Genomic DNA, 22,789 nt, shown 5'->3' on the forward strand with positions numbered 1-22,789 from the left:
CCAAAACTATGCAAATCTACTGCAGAAATAAAAGGCATCAGTTTAGAAGACACTTCACAAGGAAATCATTTGACTTTATATGATTTTATTTTTCCCAGAATATCACGACAGTAACCACCTTTCCCCTCGAGATGAACCTTAATGTGGTAAAATCATTTTTGACGAACCAGGCTGAAGGACTCTAACAGTGACCCCAATAACTTTTTGGATGAACTCCATAGGTTGTAAGAACTTGAAATCTTGGCCACCACAGGGACTCTGAAGTCTTTCTTCTTTAAAGTTTTGGGAGGAATAGTCCAGCGAATGGTTTTGGGTACAATCTCCAGTGAGTCTGCCGGTATACAGGCATAAAAAAATGGCTGGCTTGGTTTTCCTTCAGAAAGGAAGTCGCTCTCCTCTGGATGAGGTTCTGATGCTGACTTACGTTCACTTGGGAAATAATCCGATCTTTCTGACTCAAAATCACGCTCTTTCTTCTTTCTTGTGCGTTTCTCTTTACTCTGTGTATAACTGTAGTCACATTCCCAAGGAATGTTGTTCTTTCTAAATGAATCGCATTTGGCCTTCTTTCTTTCTTTGCTTTCTGAATGCCTGCGAGGTTTGCCTTGGCTTTTTGAAAGATGTAATTTAATATTTGATTCCGTTAAGGGAACTAAGGAGTAATTTTTTCTGCTCTTAGTAGTCTGTGAAAGCTTCTCATCACTGAATGGAATGAAAGATGATGTAGACAGATCTACAGTAGTTAAGGAACTGTTATACGAGTCACGAGATTGCATTTTGGAGGATGACCTATATTTCCTGCTTTTGTGGGAGTCACAAGAAGGTGGTGTCACAACTGAGGAATGTTTTCTACAGCCTCTAATATGATGGGAACCTGTATCTTCAGTGTAAAATGGTTTCAGATCAGTTTTGATTTTTTTCTTCCTGTAGAGATTTGCCAAAGGCATGCCTTTCTGTAATTCAAATAGAATACTTTGTGATTCTTGACTTAAACAAGAGTTGGCTTCTAAAAATACACATTCTTCACTGTCATGTGCATCAAGAGCTGAGCATCCCCCCCAGGTTTCTGAACTCTCAGTATTTGTGTGACTATCAGTAGAATCTTCAAAATTCTGAATTGAATGGGAATCAACCAAATCATGAGCATTTTCCTGAGTCTTTAAATCAACAGATTCACATGTATTTGTATCTTGAAACCATACGTGACATTGTTTATCTTTCCCTGGAGTCACGTGAGATTTTAAATTTGAAAGAGCCGTAGTGTCTTCCTGCACTGTGCTGTGTTGATCAGGGTCAGAAGAACACACCTGCTGGGGCTCCAAGAATGTATTGATCAGTGATGAATTTTCACGGGGACTTTGCTTTTTGAAAGAGAGATGTTGTTCTAACGGTCCGGTATCAATGGGAAGACCACCACTTTCTCCACTACTGTCCACTTTTTTACATATTGCAACTGTGTGTAACTTAAGAATATGTTTGGGAAGTGTGTTTGGCTTAGGGAACATACTTTTGACTGGAAGCCCCAGGAGAAAACGAGTGTATTTGTATCGTAAATCAAGATCTATTTGATGAAGAGATTTTTCCTCAACAAGTAACAAAATTCTGTTTTCTCGTTTTGGTACTTTGACATCAGAATGAATACATTTTGATAAAAGTTTCCTTCTATCCTGAGCACTGGCCATTGTGTAAGATTCTCTTACAATTCTGGGGAAGGTTTTCATTTGAACCTCCAGTGTTTTCATAGAAAAGTGTAGGAGAAGTTTGTCTTTTTCTTTTACTGAGTAGTTTTGGAGAATACGAGGCAATGGCATTTGTCCAGCAGAAATTAATGAAGGTGTTCTACTCTCTAGCTCATTTATTCTCTTTAACTTTGTAATAATCTCCTCACTGCCACTCGAAACATTAACAGTCAGTGTTTTCATACAGCTGACAGGTGGTGAGTCTTTTTGGTATTTGTGTTTTAGGTTAAATTTTACAGTATCAATCCCTCTGAGAGACAAAAAGCACATTTTTTTATGTCTTTGGTTGAGCCTCCAGGTGTTATGTTTTGAAATAGCCTGTTTTGGATAACAACTGAGCTTTTGGAAGGATTGTTTTATCATCTCTGGTGTCAAATTCAGATTTATTTCAGGTGCTTTTGACTCTAAATGATTCGTGAGCTTGTTTTTTCCTTCGCAAGTAAAACTTTCTACAATAGGCTTTGGCTGCACTTTGGGATGTGTTATTGTGGATGTTGTATCTGCACTCCCTGCAGAAGGTGGTGCCTCCCAGTTACCAGGTTTATCGTCTTTCACTTTTTCCAGTAAATCAGCATAAATTTTGTCTTGGATCATATTTTTCACCTGGGCTTCAAAGACATTTTTAATTGCTTCGTAAAGAGGAAGTAAACTTTCTGCCCTTGGACTATCTGCCGCTATTTTTATTTCATTACTTTTAACTTGGGGTGCTTTGGGCTCAGTTCCTGGAGGAGTTTTCTGTTGCTGAAGGGTTTGTGTGGCTGTGTCCTGCACAGGTTCACTCTGATCTCCATGCTCAGGTGGTGGGGCATGCTCCGCGCTACCAAACAGCTGAGTTTCACACTGTGGTTCTTCTACCCCCAGCGGGGGAATATTCGTACTGAGGGCACTTTTCATGTGGGTTTCCACATTTTCGTTTGGATCTTCAGGCATGAATGGACAATCTGTAGGTGTTTGAATGGATTTTGGTGCCTTTTCTTGCTCGATCGTAAGCAAGTCAGGCTCTTTTACGATGCTTGAGATATCATGGCCTGGAACAACACATTCTTTTGTTTGTGGAGTTAAACTTTGATTTGCTTCACTGCTGAGGTTTGCTTCTGACTTGGCACTAGGAAGCTTGTTCATTTGTTGCTCATCCACCACGAAGGGCTGAGAATCCTGAGGAACTGTGCTTGTAGAATTCTGGTCACCTTCTTTTACAGTGCTTGAGCTGTCCCTCTTGACAGTTTTACTAGTGTTTGGTGATTTATGCGGAAATTTTGAAAGACAAGTTCTCTTTGCACTTTCTAAGTTTGTCTCAGGTACTACTGTTTCTTTAGTCTGAGATGGACTCATCATGGAAATAGAAAGACTTCTGATAAATATTCCTGAGGCTTCTTCTCGCCACAAAGATATTTTCTTTGATCTATTAAAATTATACTCCAATTTCTTTCTGTTGCTTGGAGTACCACGTCCCGTGTTGCCTAGAATCTGTAGAATAGGATGCTTTGGGATTTTCATACTTAAGTATTTGGGGCTCAATTCTCTTTTCACATCTGCTATTGTCAATCTGCCTTTCTGACCTCCAAAATTGGAAGAAAGTGGAATATAGGCATAAAATGAGTCCAGAATATGTTTTTGAAACATATTTTGTAGCTGAATGTTTTGTTTTGCGCAAGACACTTCTCGTTCCTTTTTATGTTTTTGTTTCCTTGGGCCGCGGTTTGCCATGTGAGAGACGACCTGAGCCTTGATTTGAGGTTCCTCTGCCTTTAGAGACGCCATGCTCAGGTTTACTGTGTTGCTTGTGTCCATTTCTATTTTCTCCTCCTCCAGATTGACGGTGGTGTGTTTGTGCATTTCTATTTTGTCCTCTTCCAGGTGGACGGCTATATTTGTGTCTATTTTTAATATCCCTTCTTTCCTGTCTAATTTTTTTTGTTCCAGATTTATAGTTGTGCTTGTGGCAGTTTCATTTTTTTCCTCCAGATCACCAAATTGAGGTGGAAAGTTCCAGAAGGAAGAAAGAGACTTCTGAAGCGACTCTGGGTTGTGTTCCTTTTGTTCTGGAACAAACAATGCCTGCCTTTTTTGCCCTTTTTGGGCATCAAACTCTGTAATATCCATGTGCATTCTTTGTAGTACTTGTGCTCCAGGGTAGACTGTAGTTTGCTTGTGCACATCTATTTCTAGCGGTGTCCTCTGCTTTCCATTTTGAAGTGGAATCTTCAGAGAAAGGCTAGAATCCACCCTGGTCTGCCGCCCACTCCCAGACCGCAGCACCATTTGCTTTTCCGTGACAATTTCTTGTTCTATATTCGGGGAGGCATTTGACTCTGTGATACTCATTTTCTCAACTGATTCCTTTGCCAGCACTTTGGGAGGGGACATTTTGCTTATTTTTTCATTATTTTGTCTATCTTCCTCTGGTTTATCAAATTTACATGAATCTGCAGATCCTGGAGACGCTTTTGATAAAGTCTCTTGTTGGTGGGCATCTTGCTCTGAAGCAGAAAATCCTTCTGAACTGACAGGGGTGCCACGCGTGGCACAAATTTCCTTGGATATTTTCCTCGGCAGCGAAACTAAGTCCTGAGGACTTATTTTATGGCTCAGGTTATTCATTATTTCCGTATCTTTCTTCAGACTTTCAATGTTAGTTAGATCTATCGCGGGGAAGGAAAGAAACGTAGTAAAATGTGCTGTTCTGTATTTTTCTCGCTGAGCCTCTTGCCCTGTGAAGAAATATTCCAGCCTTTTCCCACCTCTTATGGTACCAAGTCCTGTAAAATAGAAGCCCTCATGCCGTGAATTTAACTCACTCAGATCTCCTTCAGATTTGACTCGTGGAGGCTCTTTCCTTTGCTGGATGCTGATCATGAAGTTGGAGGTCCACTGTCGCTTGGCCTCTTCTGGAACCAAGTGTTCAGCGTTCTTAACCAGTTTACTGTCACCACTAACTGACTCTCTGATTGCTATTTTCTGGGTGTCTGATGATTCTTGGAGATGTTGCTGTGGATGAGAGGATCCTGTGATTCCTGGCACATCTTTGTCCATTTTGCTCCCTGAATCTAGATAAAGAGGTGCTGACGGGATAGAAAGAAAAGTCCTTGTCAGAACCACACCTGGTTTATCTTTACCTTTGTGTACACTCCTCCCTGGCTCTTTAATAACATTCAACACAAATTCCTTTGTACCAAGGACATGTGAAATTGGGGAAATTCTTCCCTCTTTGTGATGCATCCTGATCCTCATGTCTACTTTCTTCATGTCATACTTTTTTTCTTTCTCTGACGTGTGTTGTTTTCCAGTTCCCTTTGAATCTGCTCTCTTCTCTGCATCTGATAATGCTGAAAGCATCAGTGGAAGCAGGGAAGGTCTTTTAATTCCAAGCCTTTCTTCATCTACTTGTGTGCCTTTATCCAGTTTCAGCTTAATTAGAGGTCTGGAAACAAGTATTTTTCTTTGCAAAGAGGATCTTTTAATTCCAAGCCCTCCTTCATCTACCTGTGTGCCTTTATCCAATTTCAGCTTAATTCGTGGTCTGGAAACAAGTATTTTTCTTTGCAAAGAGGATCTTTTCATTCCAGGCTCTTCTTCATCTACTTGTGTCCCTTGATCCAATTTCAGCTCAGTAGGAGGTATGGAAACATACATTTTTCTTAGCATCATACTGGGCGGGTTACCTTGACCTTCCTGTTTCTTTGGCTCTATCCCTCTGATGTTCAGATGCAATTCTGTCCTATGGAGCATATATGAAGGAGGTATTCTCTTGGACTTCAAAGTTATCTCTGTGGTGTGTGTTGGACCTCTCGTATCTACCGTTCTTTCCCTGACCCTCTCTTCTTTCTCAGGCATAGGTTGTTCCTCGTTTTGAACGTCTTTCGTGATATCACCACCAATTGACTGTGTACGCACTATTTCCCCTGCATTTGATATTCTTGGCAAAACAGACCTTTCAAGTGCTAACATTTTATCATGTACTTGTACTTCTTTATCCAAGCTGAGGGCGGGGAGAGATGGTAACGAAGTAGAAGATGTGGTGGGAACCATACCCAGTTCAGCTTTACTTTCTTGCATCTCCTTTTCTTGATGTTTGGGGAACACGAGGTTTCCTCTTTCTGCTCCACCCTCTCCCTTGTTCTGGGATGTACGTCGTTCTTCATTTTGTGGACTGATCGCAGTATCACTAGCAATTGGCTCTACATGTGCCACTTCCTCGGAACCTGATGACTTCTGGAAGTTTACTGGGGGAAAAGAGGATCTTGGTAACATCGGCACGCTCTCTTCCTTGATGCTGGTATTTTCATGAGGGTGAAGGTGGGCAGGTCTAGAAGTACAAGTCTCAGGCTGCGTTAGGTCACCTGGCTCCCGTTTAGCTCCCTGAACCTCTCCCTCTTGCTCTTTAGTTTTCCACTGAAGGTCACTTGGATTGCATGTAAGCAAAACAAACGATTCCTTTGCTTTCAAACCCGTATTATTGGGGTCCACGATAATATTCATATGCACACTTTCCTCTCTGTCATCCTCCTCTTTCTGTAGCATGTGCTCTCTTACTTCTCTTACATCTTTTGCAAGTTCTCCATCAGTTGTTTCAGCATATTCTATTTTCATTGTGTGTGCTGATTCCTTGGACTGTGATTGTGGGAGTGGCAGTTTTGTAACTCTTATCACGTACCCCTCTCCTTCCGCTGCATCGGATTTAAGACATGGCAGAGTAAGTGAAGAAATACAAATGTTCTTCAGGTTTGTAACTAGTTCAGTGTCCTTTCTCTGCACCCTTTGCTCTTGCTTTTTAATTTCCCACCACGGTTTTTTGGTGTCAAGTAGATGTGAAAGCGGTGGCTCCTTTGCCTTCTGATCCAGAGAGAGAGAGACTGGGAGCACTCTGTCTTCAGTATCTGTTTTGAGTCTATCTTCCTCTTTCAACATAAGTGACCTCGTATCTGCTTTTTGGCTTGGAATGAATGGATCGTAAATCTCCAGTGGTGGAAAACAGGACTGTGTTATTCCTTCTGCGCCTTCCTTCTGGTTTGTGCTGGGGCCCCGCTGCAGGTCAGATAGAGAAGGTAAGGAAGCCCGCGTTTCCCTCAGAACCACCTCCTCCCCTCGCTCCTTGACATCCAGAGGCAGCCTGTTTCCACTGAGTAGATGGGTAAGTGCGGACGAGTGGGCTTCCAAAGTTATTACTTGGGGGGATCGTCTGTCTCTCCCGCCTTTTGTTGTGACTCTGTCCTTTGCCTCTTTACATGGCTCCTGTCTGTTAGCTTTTATTATGACATTACATGAGCTGATACCCTGACTGGGATCTGCATATCTGACTCCCCCTGCACCTGATGACTCACGGAGCTGTAACTGGGAAGGAGTGGATCCTGCGTCTGCTTTAGTTCCTGCATCCAGTCTATGGTGAGATGGACAACGCAAGGAAGGAGGAGCTTTTGCTGGAGCCACGTGCGGGTCCCCGCTTCTTCCCTGCTCCTGTTCCACTCTCTCCTTAGTACTCGACTGTGGTTCCTTTCTCCTGCTCCAGGCACCGAGCTCAGCAACGCTGAATGCGTGAGGAGGCGATGCTGTCCCTGCCTTGACATCTGTGCCGTTGGGGCGCGCGATAAGGGCTGCTGCTGGCACTCCGGCCTTTTCTTTCGGTGGTGGATGCTGTCTTCCTCCTTTTCTCCGGCTGTCAGCTGACTCTGTAGGTGCTGTCTGCACTGAAGACAATGAGTCTTGGAGCTCGAGAGGTGACACGTAATTCCTTATTATTCCTGGTTCCCCTTTCTCTTCTTTTATTGTGTCAAACTTCAGATGAGCTGAAGAAGTGACAAAAGGACAAATTTTGCTCAGAAGCACAACTGTGTGCTTGCTACCGTCCTGCCCCCTTCTCACTTGTTCTTTAATGTTCACTTGCAGTTTCTTCGCTCTGAGTATATGGAAAAGGGGTGATTTATTTGCCTTCAAAGCTAAGCCTTTGGGATGCATTAGGTCTCTCTCAAAAATATTTGATTTTTTCTCTTCTCTCTGTGCCGTGTATTTTGTTCCCTTTGAATCTCTTGAGATATCATTGACAGGTGACGTCGTATATTTTAATCTCTTTGTGTCTGATGCTTCCTTGGGCCATGAGGATGGAAGGCAGGGTCTCACTACTCCTTGGCTCCCTTCCTTGCCTTCTGCAACTCTGTTTAATTTAAACTGAGGTAAACAAGGTCCTGCCAGAACGTCATCTCGTTCACTTGTTCTGTCCTGTACGTGTCCCAGGTTCCCTCTTATGTTTGTCTGTATGTCTCTAATTTGGGGGCCACACCCCCCGGGGGAACTGGGAACATGTGGAAATGGTAGTAATATCTTTGCCTTGGGAGTGGTGCCTTTGGGGTATATTTTATATTTCATGTTTGCTATTTCCCCTCTGTCCTCCCCTCTCTGGGGCTTGTACTCTTGTACCATTTTCACATCATCTGAGACATCATCTCCAGTTGAAGGAGCAGGTAGGGACGTACAGGTCAAAACCACACCTGGTTCACCTTTAATTCTCTGTATATTTTTCTTTTGCTCTTTGATGTCCAACTGGATTTCCTGTGAAATTGGTGATTTATTTTTCTTCAAAGGTACGACTTCTGCCATTTTTACTCTCTCTTCTTCTTCCGTATCACCACAGGTAGACTCTTTATATGCTATTTTCCCCGTATCTGATGAGTCCTGGAGCACTGGTTGTGGAAAGGGGGATCTTGTTTTTCTTAGCACGACTGCTTCTCGTTTCCCTCCTGTGTCCACCTCAGAGTAAGGTGGAGAAGACACAGAGAGGCACGGTCTTCTCCGAATCCCAGCTTGTTCACCCGAATCTTCCTGCATCTTTTCCTCTTTTCCTTTGATGTTCAAGTGCAACTCCTGTGGAGTCGGAGACTGATTCACCTTCAAAGCTATTCTTTTGCGAAGCCTTATTTCTTCTTCCATTTCCACTTTATCTTCGGTTTTCTGTGGCATATATTTTGCTCTTTTTATGCTGCTTAAAATGTCATCCATTGGCTCCTCACATGTTATCATTGCATCTGATAATTCCTGGATGGTCAGTGATGGAAAGCAGAGCCCTGTTACTCCTCGCATGTGTGCCTCTTCTTTTAATCCAGGACCCCATTCCAGGAGGGATGAAGAAGGAATGGAAACATGGGGCTTGTTCGGAACTACATCTAGACCACCTTTATCTCCCTGCATCATTTCCTCTTGTTCTTTGTTGTTCCACTGTGGTTCTTGTCCACGCGGTGTAAGCTTAAAAAGCTTTTTCTTCCTTCTAAAAGTGGCACATTTGCGGTGCACCGTATCTTTCAGATACACAGTATCTTCTCCATCTTCCTTCTTTTTCTGTGGTAAATGTTGCTTTGATTCTATTATATCGCTTAAACTATCCCTACTAATTGACTCTGGAAATGATGTTTTTCTGATATTTGAGGATGCCTGGAACTTCAGTGGCGGAAGGCAGCTCCTTGGTATTCCTGACTTACCTTTTCCTACTTTTATTCTTGAATTCAAATTAGGATGTGACAGAGATGGTAAGGAAATCAGCAAGTCTGCCAGTTTCATACCTGACTTACCTTTACCTATTTGCACCTTGCTTTCTATTTTTACAATGTTCAGCGGCACTGGCCATTCCTCTCCCTCGCGTGTGTGTGACAGTGATGATTTCTTTGCCTTCAAAATAACGTTGGGATCCATTATCCATTTCATATTGACTCTTTTAATTCTATGCTTCTTTTTCTGAGATATATGGTGTTTTATTCCCTTTACGTCACTTGAGATAATCTCATCAATTATCTTTTTATTCAATTTGAAGTAAGGTGAAAAAGGGATGAACTCATACGTATTTGTCACAACCAAATCAGGTCTGACCTTTCTACATTTCATATTTACCATCTTCTCTTTTAGTTTCCACTGCAGTTCTGGCCTGTTGCCTGGGGTTCTGTAGTTCGCAGTATTAAACGTATCTGAAGAGACTGATTTCTTAAACATCAAAGTTCTTTCGGGGCATATTACGCCTTTCTTAAGTCCTTGTTTTACGTCACTCTTCTGTCTTTTACTTTCAGGCAAAAGAGGCAAATGGACAGAAAGAGAATGTAAAAACAATCCAGGCAGGCACACCTCTTTTTGTGCCTTTTTTTGATATGCTTTGCATAATTGTGCCTTCTCTCTTCGCTTGGAGCTACCATGTGATACTGAATCAATTACCTGTGCCCCGTCTGACGCTTTCTTTCCTTTTGGAAATGAGACATCCTGATATTTTATATTTTCACTGAATGATTCTGAAGGCAGCATTGTATTTTGTCTTTTTGTTTGCCTTGGAGGACTCAAGGGCCCAGCCCATTCCAGGCCATACTCACTTCCAGTGTTCAGATGAGCTTTAGAAATCAAGTCTGATCCTTTTGTCCTGCTCAACACGTTACCTGCTTCTGATAATGCTTCCTTGGCCGGAGGCACTAACTGTGGCAGGAACCAGGGATCATTCTGAGGGTAGGACCTATGCATCAGAAAATTCTGAGAGGGAACCAACAGGTGCTGCTGTGTTTGTTCTGCACTGGGTAAGTGTCTCTTTTCACTTGTTTGGGTATATCCAACAGTAACATCCATTCCTTTTAATGCTTCCTTAGCCTGTGGAGTTGAATGTTCACCATGCATCATATTGGTGTCATCCAGTTTTACTCGCTGCACTGAGGTGCTAATGTGCAGTCGACCTGCTGGCGAGTGAGACGCAGGCTTTAGAAGAGCCTCGTTTGTATGTTTTTGTTGCTGTTCTCCCTTTCCTGTAATTAGCAAACCAGCTCCTTCTGCACTTGGGGTGTCATGCGTAGTGCTAGCTACTTCTTCCGAAGCTTTCTTTTTACACGGCATCTTACTTTGAAATATATCTCTCAAAGAGGGAGAAGCAAGATTTGGGCAAATATGTTGTATATATTCTGGTTGCTTTTCTTCTTTTCCTGAAAAAAGCAAGCCAATTCCTTCTGTATCTGAAGCGTGGTACTTTGCACTCTCTGCCTCCTTTAATGCTTTCTTTACCCTTGGCAATTTAACCTGGAGTCTATCCATCAAAGAATGAGAAGCAGATGGTGGAAGAGCCTTGCATGTACTTTCTTGTCGATGTTCTTTTCTTCCTCTGGTATGCAAATCGGTTCCTGCCGAGCCTGGAGTTGGAGCCACTGGAAAATATGCTTTGTTTGATGCTTTCTCTACCATTGGGCTCAAAACTGTTGAACTCAATCCTTTGGCTGAGACTTCTTTCTTTAGCTTTTCAGTGTGGAGTTGATGCACTATGCAAGAAGACATCGACTCCAGAATATTTTCTTTACTTTGTTTAGAACTGTTTTGTTTCTCTGCCTTCTGTGTTTTGGAAAAGTTGATTTTCTGTCCATTTGATTCTAATAGAATATCAGTTCCCTCTGATTTCTCTTTTCTCCATGGATTTACAGTCAAATCTACAGGGATGCTAACATGTTCTTTCCCTGTTGCATTGGCTGCCTCTTTTACCTGAAGAGGTTCCCCACCGGGGCAAGATACAGAATCCAGGATGCTTGCAGAAATGCAGTCTGGTTTCATCTCTCCTTTCTGCACTGCAGACATATTTTGCTGGACCTCTGCATGTGTACAAAGAAATTTATATCTTTTTGAACCTTGTAAGATAGCAGTTTCTTTTACTCCTTCTCTTCCAAATAGATGTGAAGCATGTCTTCTGTCAAGGTACGCATCTTCCTCAGCAACGTTTCCTGTGTTTTCTGAATGAGGAGTTTCCACAGTGGGGTAGGCGACAGGTTCCAGATGTGTCACCGAAATACTTCCTCGTTCCCGCCGTTCTTGCTCCTTGTGTGTCTTCTGTGGAGAAGCAGCCAACTCCGTAAGAAACAAAACGTGTCCTTTTGGACTTAAGGAGATGTCCATTTTCTCTGATACTTCTCTCCCTATTGGAGCTGAAGCTGAACGTCGGACCACATCTGCGTCGCCTTCCTTTACTCTCCGTTCAATGAGGAGTTCATGCTTTGTATGTGGTCTAATTCTTGAGATGTCAAACGCAGTGCAACTGAGTTCCCTCTTCTGTGAAGGGAGATGGCGGTATACGTCTCTTTTCAAATTGACTGTGAACTTGACACAGTCGGGCTCCTTCTTCACCTGCTGGCTAATCACCAGCTGGTACCTACGTTGTGGGGGAAGGTCCAGTAAAGCAGTTCGGTAGTTTTCCTCTTGCTCTCTAATGTACTGTTTCAGGGTTTTAATATTTCTTGACGTAGCACTCTTAACAAGGGACTGTGTTTGTCTTCTGTTTGGTGATTTCTCCAGCTTCAGCTGCGGAGGCATGTGTATCAACTTTTGCGGCCTGCCTTTCTCCCTTCTTACTTCCATAAACTCTTTCATTTGCGATGGAACAGATCCAGAGTCACAGAGAGTATTAAGAACTAACTCTGCCTCGGCTCTGCCTTGCTGGAACTCCTTCTTCTGTTTCTCGATGTTAAATCTCATCTCCTTTTTCTCCAACTCTGCCTTTTCCTCTGTGATATGACCATTCAGATTTCTGTGAGGTGTTCTGTTGTTAAACAGAGTATCCCTTACTGTTGTATTGAATGAGAGCTTATCAATCACTAGCTTGGATGGTGAAATGTTAGCTCCCTCCGTGGCATGAAATAATGTCTGTCTCACTCTCCCGTTCCATTGCCTCTCATTTGTCTTGTACTTAAATCTGTGCCTTTTCTTTCTATGGTTTCCTGTAAGACACCTTGCGGTATTCAGCAACTGTGAAACGAGTAGTCTCTTCGCCTCCAAAGTTACATGCTTGGGACTCGTTGTACTTTTCTTTTCTACAAACTCTAATGCGTAACTCTGGCTTTGGGGTTCAGGTGAATAAAGGCTGGAGAAATCTAAAGGCTTTAAGATGTTTCTTACTAAGTCACTTTGATTCCATGTCTTTTTCTGAGAAATAGGACTATCCCATTTCTTCCTAGGATTTCCATTCCAGAGACCATCACATTGTATGGAGCCAGTCTCTGATTTCCTAGCTTCTGGAAATGGAGTCTTTAGACGTACCATATATTTTATTCTCTCTTGAGCATGAAGACTTTTCTTCAGTGTTTGTACTTGAATAAAATTCATCACATTCCTAGAAACAGGCTCCAAAATAGTTTCTCTAACATGTTTTTCTTGTCTCATATTTTGTACTGCACAAGACAAATTCCAAGTGCTTCTGCCTTCTGAACTATTCAGTTTAGATTCTGATTTGCAGGAGCCAAGATTTTTCAGATGGTAGGAAGTGAAATGGAAGTGTTGGCTCCAGTGTGGAACTGATTCTGCTAACATTTCTAGGATATTTTTCTCTTCCTTTGCACATTGCACATTCATTTTCACTGTGTTGCTGGATTGGTTTTGTGTATCATTCAGATTGGCCTCCCATGCCTCTCGGTCACACGGTGATTTCTCTGGCTCTGGGTGGGTACGAGCGTGTATTTTAACTCTTGGTTGATCCGTCTCTGTTTTTGGTGTGCCATCCATTTCAATATCTAATTTGTTATACGTTGAAACCGGTGTGGGAGATGAAAATGCATCAGCTATACTTTGATTTTGTTGCATGTTGTTTATCACAGATTTTAAATTGCACCCCTGTTCCTTTCTACAGGATAGATTACCGTGCTCAGTGATATTAAGCACCTGTGAACAAAGAGGTTTCGTTGCCTTCATGGTTACACATCTGGGACCCAAAAGATCTTTCCTTTCCAGATATTTTAATGCCCTTTTATGCCTTTTAGACTCAGCTAAGACAGACATCATGGATATTATTAGCAAATCTCCTTGCAACTCTTTGTGTTTCTTGGCAACACGACCACCCGCTTTCCTTCTGGCACTTTTATCACATGGATCTCCAAGCACTGACATTCCCGACTTGGGAGGTGGGATGTTTTGATCAGCTGTGTATTTTATTCCTTTTTGAGTTTTTATGTCTCCCTCTTCTCCTTCACACGGTAGGGAAACTGCACTGGAAACATCTGGCTTCCTTGTGGGGCTCCCAGCAGATGGACTACAATACTCTGCCTCCCCAGTGAAAAGACCATCAAATCTTGCTCGCCTGCTTTTCCGACATGCAGCCTTCTCACTCAGTCTATGGAGTATGTCTTTTTGTGGTGGGACAGTCTTCGTCAGCTTCTCAGTTGGAAATGCAATTATCAGGGGAGAACAGAGAGACTCCAATATATTTTCTGAAGCCAGTATTTTTTGCTGCCCATCTTGCTCTGTGATAAGCATAATTTGATCTTTTCTACTTCCTGTCCTATTCAGGAATCGAAGACCTGCTTCGAATAAAACTTCGTTGCCCTCTTTTTCTTTGTCCTGCTGCCATCTTGATTCTGGTGTGTTGCTTGAGGTGCTCCATTTATTAGAGGAATATTTACACAGTCTTTTCCCTTCCTCTTGCTTTAGCTGTAAAAACGTGCTTTCTTCCCTTACTGGGCCTTTCTCTGCTTTCAGCTTTTCATGTGTTTTGATGGCAGGTGAAACAGGTGTAAGTGAAAACAAGGCATTCATAAATGTATCGGACATCCTTTGAGGTATTTCTTTGGCCACGTCATCCAAGGTGTGGACCTGTTCCTTTCCATGGCTCAGGGCACCAGACCTAGTGATGTTAACTGTCTTTAAAACCGATGCCATCTGTGCTTTCTCAGTCCCAGACTCAGGGATTTGTGCTGCGTTTCTCCACCCTTTGATTTTAGATGAAGCTGGCCGGGAGCGACCAAAAGACTGTAGGCTTCTCACTTGTGAGCCCATCTGTAACCTCATCTTTCCCTCTTGCACAGAACTAGCAAGTTCCTTCCAAGGGCCTCTTCCAGATGGGAAGCCACTCTGTGCTATAACAATTAAAGATTCACTAAGTGATTTCTCTGTCACTGGGGATGAAATCTTTGGACTCCCTGTATCTTTTAAGCCTCTCTGGGTTTTTGTTCTTTTTGGTAGCTTCTGAAATGGCAGTGAATTCAAAACAGAGCAGGAAACAGAATGCGACACATTTTGCATGAAACGCGCGTGTTGCTGCAGCTCCTGAGCTATGGTAAGTGACTCTGGGGTTATTTTCCTTGCTGAATTCTTCCGTTCTAGGTCTGATTTCACAAAGCGAGGCTCCTCCTTTTTATAAGCATGAACAGTGAAGTGTTGAGAATTCCGTGGGGCTGCTTCTCCGCCATAGTCTTTGACTTCCTCCCAGACCTTTGCAGCCCAGCCCCTCTTCTCCCTGGAATGGGCCCCCCAGGCTTCCTCTCCACCTGGTGACTGCCCTCGCTGTTGCAGCTCATGACTGAATTTCCTCTTCCATGGCCTCCCCGTCTCTATTTTTATTCTATTATGCACTCCCACGTCAAGTGAAACAGGCATGGAGGAGGAAATGGCACTGAGGATGACATCTGCCACAGACTGACCCTGTCTTCTCATGGTTTTGAAGTTGCATTCCCATTGCCTCCTGTGGCTCGGGGCACCCCCTTTGCTGGAGTTAAAGGTCTGGGAAATCGGTGCCTTCTTTGCCTTCAAAGTGACACATTTGGGACTCATTTTATTTCTCTTGCCTGTAAGTTTTACGTTGTTTTGCTTTCTTTTCGACACAGCTGAAACAAGTGTGGATATATCCAAAAACTCCAGAGTTGTTGCTGGTAATTCTTGGGCTAGTCCTTCCTTTTCCTCTGCGGTGAGGTCTTCCAGGATCCCAGAGTATTTTATGTGAATTAAAAGGTCAATAATCTGTGATTTCAGGGTTGTTGGATGTAGGGTTTTTAGACCACCATTCCTTGGGATATTAAATACCTGTGAAATTGGCACCTTCCTTGCCTTCATAGTAACACATCTGGGATGCATTTTACTTTTTAAGGCTCTACGTGGAAACGTCTTTCTCTGCCTCTTAGATTCAGGTGCAGTGGGTGTGAAGATATCCAAAGACTCCAGCACAGCTGCTTGCAAAGCTTTGTGGGACTCTGCCTTCTCCTCTTTAACCTGGTTGTGCAGGTCCCTGCCGTGGCTCCCGTCACTTGGGAGACCACATTTCACCGTATCAATTAAAACTTGACCAACGAGTGGTTCCTTTGACTTGAGAAGAGGAAGGTTTGAGTCCACTGTACACAGGGCACCACTTTGCGTCTGGTGACTTCTCTTTGGCTCCTCTACCTGCGCCGGATCTGTAGGTGGCACTTGCGGTGTGAGGTCTTGTTCTGTAAAAAACAGAATTTTCCCACTTCCCTTATTTTCTGGTTTGTGAAGGTTAAGCTCCTTTCTGTGGCCTGAGCAGAATACGAAATGTTGGCTGTGCTGTGGAAGTACTTTTAGGAACATCTCTTGTTCACTTTCTTCTTCCTCTTCATCGTGAAAATTGGTTTCTTCGGTGTCATCTAGAGTCAGAGTCCCTTCTTGTGGTGCTGTCTCTTGCTTTACTTGTTTGGAACCGAGTCTTTTCTCTCCTAACATGTCTTTTTCTCTTTCTCTCTTGCGATGCCTGTTAACGTCAGGTATAATGGTCATGAGGGAGTACATGTTACCTGCCGTTTTTTGATCCGCCTCCTTCATTTTGGTTGTCAAGTTACATCCCAGTGCTTTTCTACGGTTTGGGCTCTCCCCACCCTTGATATTGAACATGTATGAAATGGATGGTTTCTTTGCTTTAAATATTTCACATTTGGGATTCACTAGGGTTTTCACACGTGAAGACTGTTTGAAGTTTCTCTTGCTTTTGGATACAGGTACAGCAGCCACCCAGAAATCTAAAGCTGCTGTCTGTTTCTTTTCAATTCCACCTGCTTGTTCCTTTTGATGGTTTGCATCAGATGGGACACCACATTCCCTTGCAGAGAACATTCTTTCATCAGTCTTTGCTTCTCCTGACTTGGGAGGTGAAAACCTGGTAGAACTCCCTAGCTTTCCAAATTGAAATTGACCCAGCGTAGGGCCTGAAGTAGAACTCAAAATAGTCTGTGCAAAGTGCGTTTGTGGTGGTCCCTGAACACTTACACTTCCTGGTTGTTTCAGTTCCTCATCCGACTTGACAAGGTCATGGTCCCTCTCCTGATATATATTGAATACAAAGCCTTGGCTATTCCCTGGGGCTGGGAAATCTTTGTGTTCCCCTGCTTCCTCCTTCCCATCTTTCACACTATTAGATAAACCACTCACATCAACAGAATCTGGGCAACATACTTCTCTTCCATTTGGGGATTTCTCTTGCGTTAGCTGTATCTGACTAAGTCTTGTTACCCTTTGCATATCTGTCTCCATATTTAATCTGATACTCGTTTTGATGTTGGGCAAAATAGGCACCTTGAAGTGAATGAACTCCAAAAACGCACCTGCTATATTTTTATTTTGCTGTGGATTTTTCATCTTTGTTTTAAGACTGTATTGCAGTTTCTTGTTCTGCCTGCTGTTAAGCATATGCAAAATTGATGGCTTTTTTTCCCTCATAGTTCTATATCTACGACTCACTGTTTTTGGCTTCCTTGCTAATTTCAATGTGTTCTTTCTTTTAGATTTAGAAACAAGGTGTTCAACAGAATCAGAAGACTGCAGGAATGTCACTTGCAAATTTTCTGGTAACTCTGAATTTTTTTCCACAAAATAAGAATCTAGTTCCCTTTTAGGGTTTCCACCAGATGGCAAGTCACACTCTGTTGCAGTGTTCAAAGGTTTATCAACTGATGACTTTCCTGTCTCGGGAGGCAGACTCGCCGGACCCGTAGGGGCTGTTTTCTCATCTTCTGGTTTGTTGGTCTTCTGGAGTCCCTTGGTTTCTCTAGAACTCATCTGGAGGTCAGTCTGCAAAGCAGTTCGTGTAAAGCATGTTTGATGCTGCATATCTTGCTCATTAATGGGCAGCTTCTGGGCTAAACAGTCCAGTGTTGGGTCTGGTTCGGCAAGATGGGTCTTCTTCCCCTGATGTGCATGGATCCAGAGGTGCTGGGTATGCTGTGGAGCTGTTATTAGCAAACATTTTTGCTCTTCTTCCTCTCCATCTTCCACTTTTTCTCCTCTGTCATGGAAGGTGTGACTCTTAAGAAAGAAATCAACGTACTGTGGTCTCCCTTCATGTGCCAGTTCCTGGAAATTCACCTGAGCATGACAGAAGCTGTTTGTTTCTCCTTGTAACCCGCTACGCACAGGTGAGTAAAGGGTATTTAGAAATTCATATACCAGTCCGTTAGCTTGGTTGATCTTTTCAAACTTGGCCTTAAAGTCAGATTCTAGCTTCCTTCTATGACCTGTGATACTACATATTTTTGAAATTGAGGGCTTCAGTGCCTTCATATGTACAGACTTGGGCTTCACTGTACATTCTATATGCGAGAATCTCACTCCATTTTTCTTCACTTTAGAATGAGACAAAGCAGGCATGTGGCAATTAAAAGTCTCTGGGGAAACTGCTGGTAAATCTTTGGGTAATGCTGACCTTGTTCCTGCAAAAAAGTAACCCCTTTCTCTTGTATCATTGCCATCATCTGGGACATCTCTTCCTCCTGTCTGGTTTAAAGGGTCTCCCGTTGGTGAGTTTTCTGATGCTGGAGGAGGCGTCTCAGAATCTGCAATGTATCTTAAATCTGTTTGTGTTGGTAGGCTTTTCTCCACATTCTCAGCGTGAAATGGATCTGTTATGGTGGAATAAATAGGCTCCATCATGATTTCTGCAAAGGTGACTGGTTGATGCATTTCCTTCTTTGTTTTAAGCTCCTTCTCTGGATAAGCATCCGGTCTGAGGCCCCAGCTATCCTGAAGGGCTGTTTCCAGTGACACTTCTTTATCCCTTCTCACTTCATCTTGCAAGTTAGCATCTTCCTTTGTGTTTCCAGAGTCACTTCCCTTATTAATGGTATCTGAACATGTTTCTTCTCTTTCAACTTCTGATTTCTCTTGTTTTAGCTGGGTATGACTGGGATTCTCTGCATTTAATCTGCTGTACATTCTCATATGAGGCAAAATAGATGTGTGAAGGTAAATGACATTCAGAAGCTTATCTGCCACAGTTTTATCTTGCAGTATTTGTTTAATTATGATTTTAAAATCACCTCTTGGTCTTCTTGGATGACATATTGATGGCTTCTTTACTTGTATAATTACACGTTTGGGACTGAGTGCACCTTTCATCCCTGATAATTTTTTTCTGATTTTCTGCCTTTTAAAATATGATGAAGGAAGCACATGCATATTATAAGATGCCAGGGCAACTTCAGATAAAACTCTTCTGAAGTCTTCCTTTTCTTCTGCCATCTGATGGCCTGGTGTCTTTCTGGGGCTTCCACCAAATGGGACGCCACATTCTGTGGTTTCAGTTAAAACTTCGCCAGCTGGTAAGCTCTCTGACGCAGTAAGAGGACACACTGGATCAGCAGTCTCCCTGCCGGGAGGTCTGTCTGTGCTATGCTTCACCTTCTCAGCTTGAAATGGGTCCATGGTGGGGCATGGAGTAGTCCCCAAAATCATTTCTGGGGAAAGAGTTTGTGACTGTGCCTCTCGCTCTTTATTTTGAGTTGTTCTGCTTTGTGAACTGCTCTGTCCTGCTTCAAATTTGACATCCTTGGCCTTCCGCTCTAGTTGTAGGCTGAACCTGAAACCTTCTGGCAGCTGTGGAACTGCTTCTTGTAAAGCCTGTTGCTCTTCCTCTCTGTCATGGTCTTGTGGCTTTTTAAACACACATCTCACAACAATGACTTTTGCATTCCACAGTTTCTTGTCATCTGGTAATTTGTCTTGCTTTACCGCTGAAGGACTAAGTCTCATTCTTGATGTATCTGTTTTGGGTTTGAATCTGCTCTGCATTTCCATGGGCGGTGGTTCAGAGATGGTGGTGTGAGTAGCATTGTGAAACGCGTCAGATATTCTTTGATCTTGCATATTTTTTGTGTTGCTTCCAGGGGTGCATTCCAGGTCACCACTTTCACGCAGGTCACCGTCTTCTGTAAATTTAAGTATTAATGGTTTCTTTTCCTTCTCAATTACATCTTCTGTACTCTCTTGAATTTTTACACCTGCTAATTGTTCACTGCTTTTATGCTTTCTGGTTCTTAGTGAAATGAGCAAGTTGACATCTGAAGACTCCAGAACAATTTCAAGAAAATCTTTTTGTCTTTGTGCATTTCCCTTTGTAGAGCTCCTTTGCATTTCTGAGGTACTAGCTGGTAACTGCTCGTCACTTGAGAGTGGAAATTGTGCATTCTCTGCACTTTTTAGGTCCTCCCATGTTTTTGTTTTTCTGTCCAACTCCATTTTGGGAGAGAAAACAAATTTCTGCAAATGTTCTGATATAGCTTCTTCTAAAGGTGTCTCATGCTTTGCAGTATTTGGGGCAGATGTTTTTTCACTGCCTGGGACACAAAACTCTGCAATATCCATTTCCTTTGCTTGTATAATTGGGTCTTTAAGAGACCCTTTATTCCTCCAGTTTGTTTCTATTAATGATGCTTTTTGTTGATAAGTATCGTCCCTGAAAGACTGTTCTAGCTGAGGTGGAATTTTGGGTGAAATGCTTTTTAGTCCAGTACTGTCTCTGCCATGCTGCTGCCCATTTTTAGGGCTGCTTGAGGTTTCTCTTTTCTCAAGAGACCCTGTGTTGTTGACCTTCTCTGCATATCCTGACTTATTTTGCTTCAGCAGAAAATGTCCACACCCTGTTAAACCTGGCATGAACTTCGCTAGTTTTTTCCTGGAATACTTCCTAATATAAGGAAGAACAAGCTTGAAAACATAAATAAGATGCAAGGCTGTACCTGCTTTACCTTTTCTGTGATGAAATTCTTTCTTCTGAGTGTCACGCTTGTGTCTTAACTTGCGACGTTCTGGAGTGTGACCTACTGTGATTTGAAGTACCCGTGACCGTGGTGTTTTCTTTGACCTTTGAGGTGGAACTTTGAGACTAAATTTACTTTTACTGTGTAATATTTTTCTTCTGTTTTTCTGCCTGTTCGTGGTAGGTGAAGGAGGCACTGAGCCGTATGCAGGACACTGGTTTACTTTTGAGGAAGCAGTTTGTTTCTGGCCCTTCGTCTTTGCCCTCTTTAGTTGTGTTAACCCTTTAGCAACTGAATCTGGGCTTAGAGTTAAAACTAGAAATCTGGCATTCTTAAAAATAGCATTTTGCCCTTGGATTGAATATTCATTCTTATTTGGATCTTCAAACCAGATAGGATATTGGGCCTCATCTAAGGGTTTTTTATCAGACTCTAGGCCCTTGATTGAATCTTGAGTCTCAACAGGATATGGGACTTTGACCAAATGTTGGCTCCTGTCCATATCTTGGGCCTGGAAGGAGTCTTGTGTGCTGCTGGAAGGTGGTTTCCTCATCAAATCTTGAGGCAGAGCAAAGTATTTGGCCTCGATATCAGGCTGGCTGTTCATAGATACCTGGTTGTTAACAAATTGTTGGGCTTGACTAGTAAATTGGGCTTCAAAAAAACCTTGATCCTGAACAGCCTTTTGTCCTGGAAAAGAATCTTGTGTTTGGGCAGAAATGTCCACTCTAACAGACTGCTGATTCTGAATCAAGGGCTCTTGAGATCTTGAGTACACACAGGTAGCTTTACTGTCTAATGTAGCTCTGGATTTTAGAGGAATTTGGTTTCTCACATTTTCTTCTAGAAGTCTGACTTGGTCTCTAGAAAGAAGTAAGTGGGCAGAAGGACACGGAACCACATCTAGATCTTCACTTTCTATAATGATTCTAGAAGTTCTTGAAAAGTTGAAGTCCGAAGAAAACATTACATTTTCATTTTTGTTGTTTTTCATTATGGAAAATAATTTCTTTGATGAAAGCTGTGTTGTTTCCTGTTCATCTTCAGGATACCCGCTACGCCTTAGAAAAACTTCCTTTACTTCTGAATGGAACAGTGACAGAAACGAGCTAGTCCCACTTGAAGATGGCATGTGACTTTCACTAAAGTGACTTACTTGATATTTACTTTCACTGGTACTTGCTTGTATTGTTTCATCTGCTGGTGAAACGCTGCCTTCAAAGTTACCTTCATTCTCTTCAGATGCAAGTGATGAAGCGATTGTTCTTTCTGAAAAGTCATCAGCTCTGAAATATAAGAAAACAGTGTGTAAACGAGTTGTCACTTAGGACATATTTCATACAAGAACTCTCGCCCAGATTTAAGGAAACCCAATATAGTATATGAAAACACAGCTCAACACAGACAGCAACTGGAAAGTCATTATACATATTACAAAACAATTCATTACCTAGTTCCATTCATTTAATAAATCAATCCGCTGACAAAGTGAAGCAAATTATTTTTATATCTAGGAGAATGAGGAGTTCTTCCTCAAAAAGCTGTCCAAAAGTCTATTTTGACAGTCAAAGTTGCAGGTTAAGATTATATTCTTTCACAAGGAATACCAGTTTGTTTCTGTTCTTTGCATGAAAGTTTTGACAAGAATAAAAGTATTCTTACAGAAATTTAGGAGGCACAACAGAAGAATGTCCAATACCATTAACTATAGCTTTCTATAAATAAGTCCAGATTATTTTAACAGCTGTTTGTTTTTGATTAAGAGAAAAGCCTATACTTTAGGGCAGTGCTTCTCAGCATAATCTGGAGCTGAAGTCATGATCATGGAAGTGGACTCTTCAACATTCTTTCTCTCTCAAACGATCAGGCTCAGTCTAACAATGCTCAGACCAACAGCCTCAGCACCACTTGAATTATTAGAAATACAGACTCTCAGGGCCTGCCCTAGACCTACTGCATGAGACACACTGAGGCTGGGGCCCAGGAATCTGAATTTTAACAAGCCCACCAGGTGATTCTGATGCACTGTAAGCTTTGTTTTATGGAAAGGCAGCCTAAAACCATAAACTGAAACTCATATAAATTCTGGTAATTTAGGTCAGATAATTCTGGTAGCTGTTTGTTCAGGGAACACAGATTATCTTGTACTTTACTGGAAGAATGACGCTACTTTTAAATAATGCTTTATCATAAACAAATTCATGAAGTAACATATAGAATCGTCACAATAATCATTTTTTCTAAAAGTTCACTTATACTGCAAAATCTCATTGATTTGGATTCTGCTAATTAGAATTTGGAGTATTTTAGACTAAA

General features: G+C 42.2%; 1 protein-coding gene and 1 long non-coding RNA gene across 4 annotated transcripts in view; one reads left to right on the top strand and one right to left on the bottom strand.

The window, feature by feature from the left end:
- The window catches only part of CCDC168 (coiled-coil domain containing 168), a 29,124-nt gene continuing 6,335 nt past the window's right edge, over positions 1-22,789 (bottom strand). Inside the window, exon 4 of the mRNA XM_074378500.1 lies at positions 1-21,759. Coding sequence (XP_074234601.1) covers positions 153-21,759 — 21,607 coding nt within the window. The 3' untranslated portion in view covers positions 1-152. The remainder of the gene's footprint in view (positions 21,760-22,789) is intronic.
- LOC141579784 (uncharacterized) overlaps positions 17,361-22,789 on the top strand; it is a 15,716-nt gene continuing 10,287 nt past the window's right edge. For all 3 annotated transcript variants that reach the window (XR_012511760.1, XR_012511761.1, XR_012511762.1), the window contains exons 1-2: positions 17,361-17,504; positions 17,737-17,854. This is a non-coding gene — a long non-coding RNA (uncharacterized LOC141579784). The remainder of the gene's footprint in view (positions 17,505-17,736; positions 17,855-22,789) is intronic.

This window comes from Camelus bactrianus, chromosome 14 (assembly GCF_048773025.1).
Source record: "Camelus bactrianus isolate YW-2024 breed Bactrian camel chromosome 14, ASM4877302v1, whole genome shotgun sequence".
NCBI lineage: Eukaryota > Metazoa > Chordata > Mammalia > Artiodactyla > Camelidae > Camelus > Camelus bactrianus.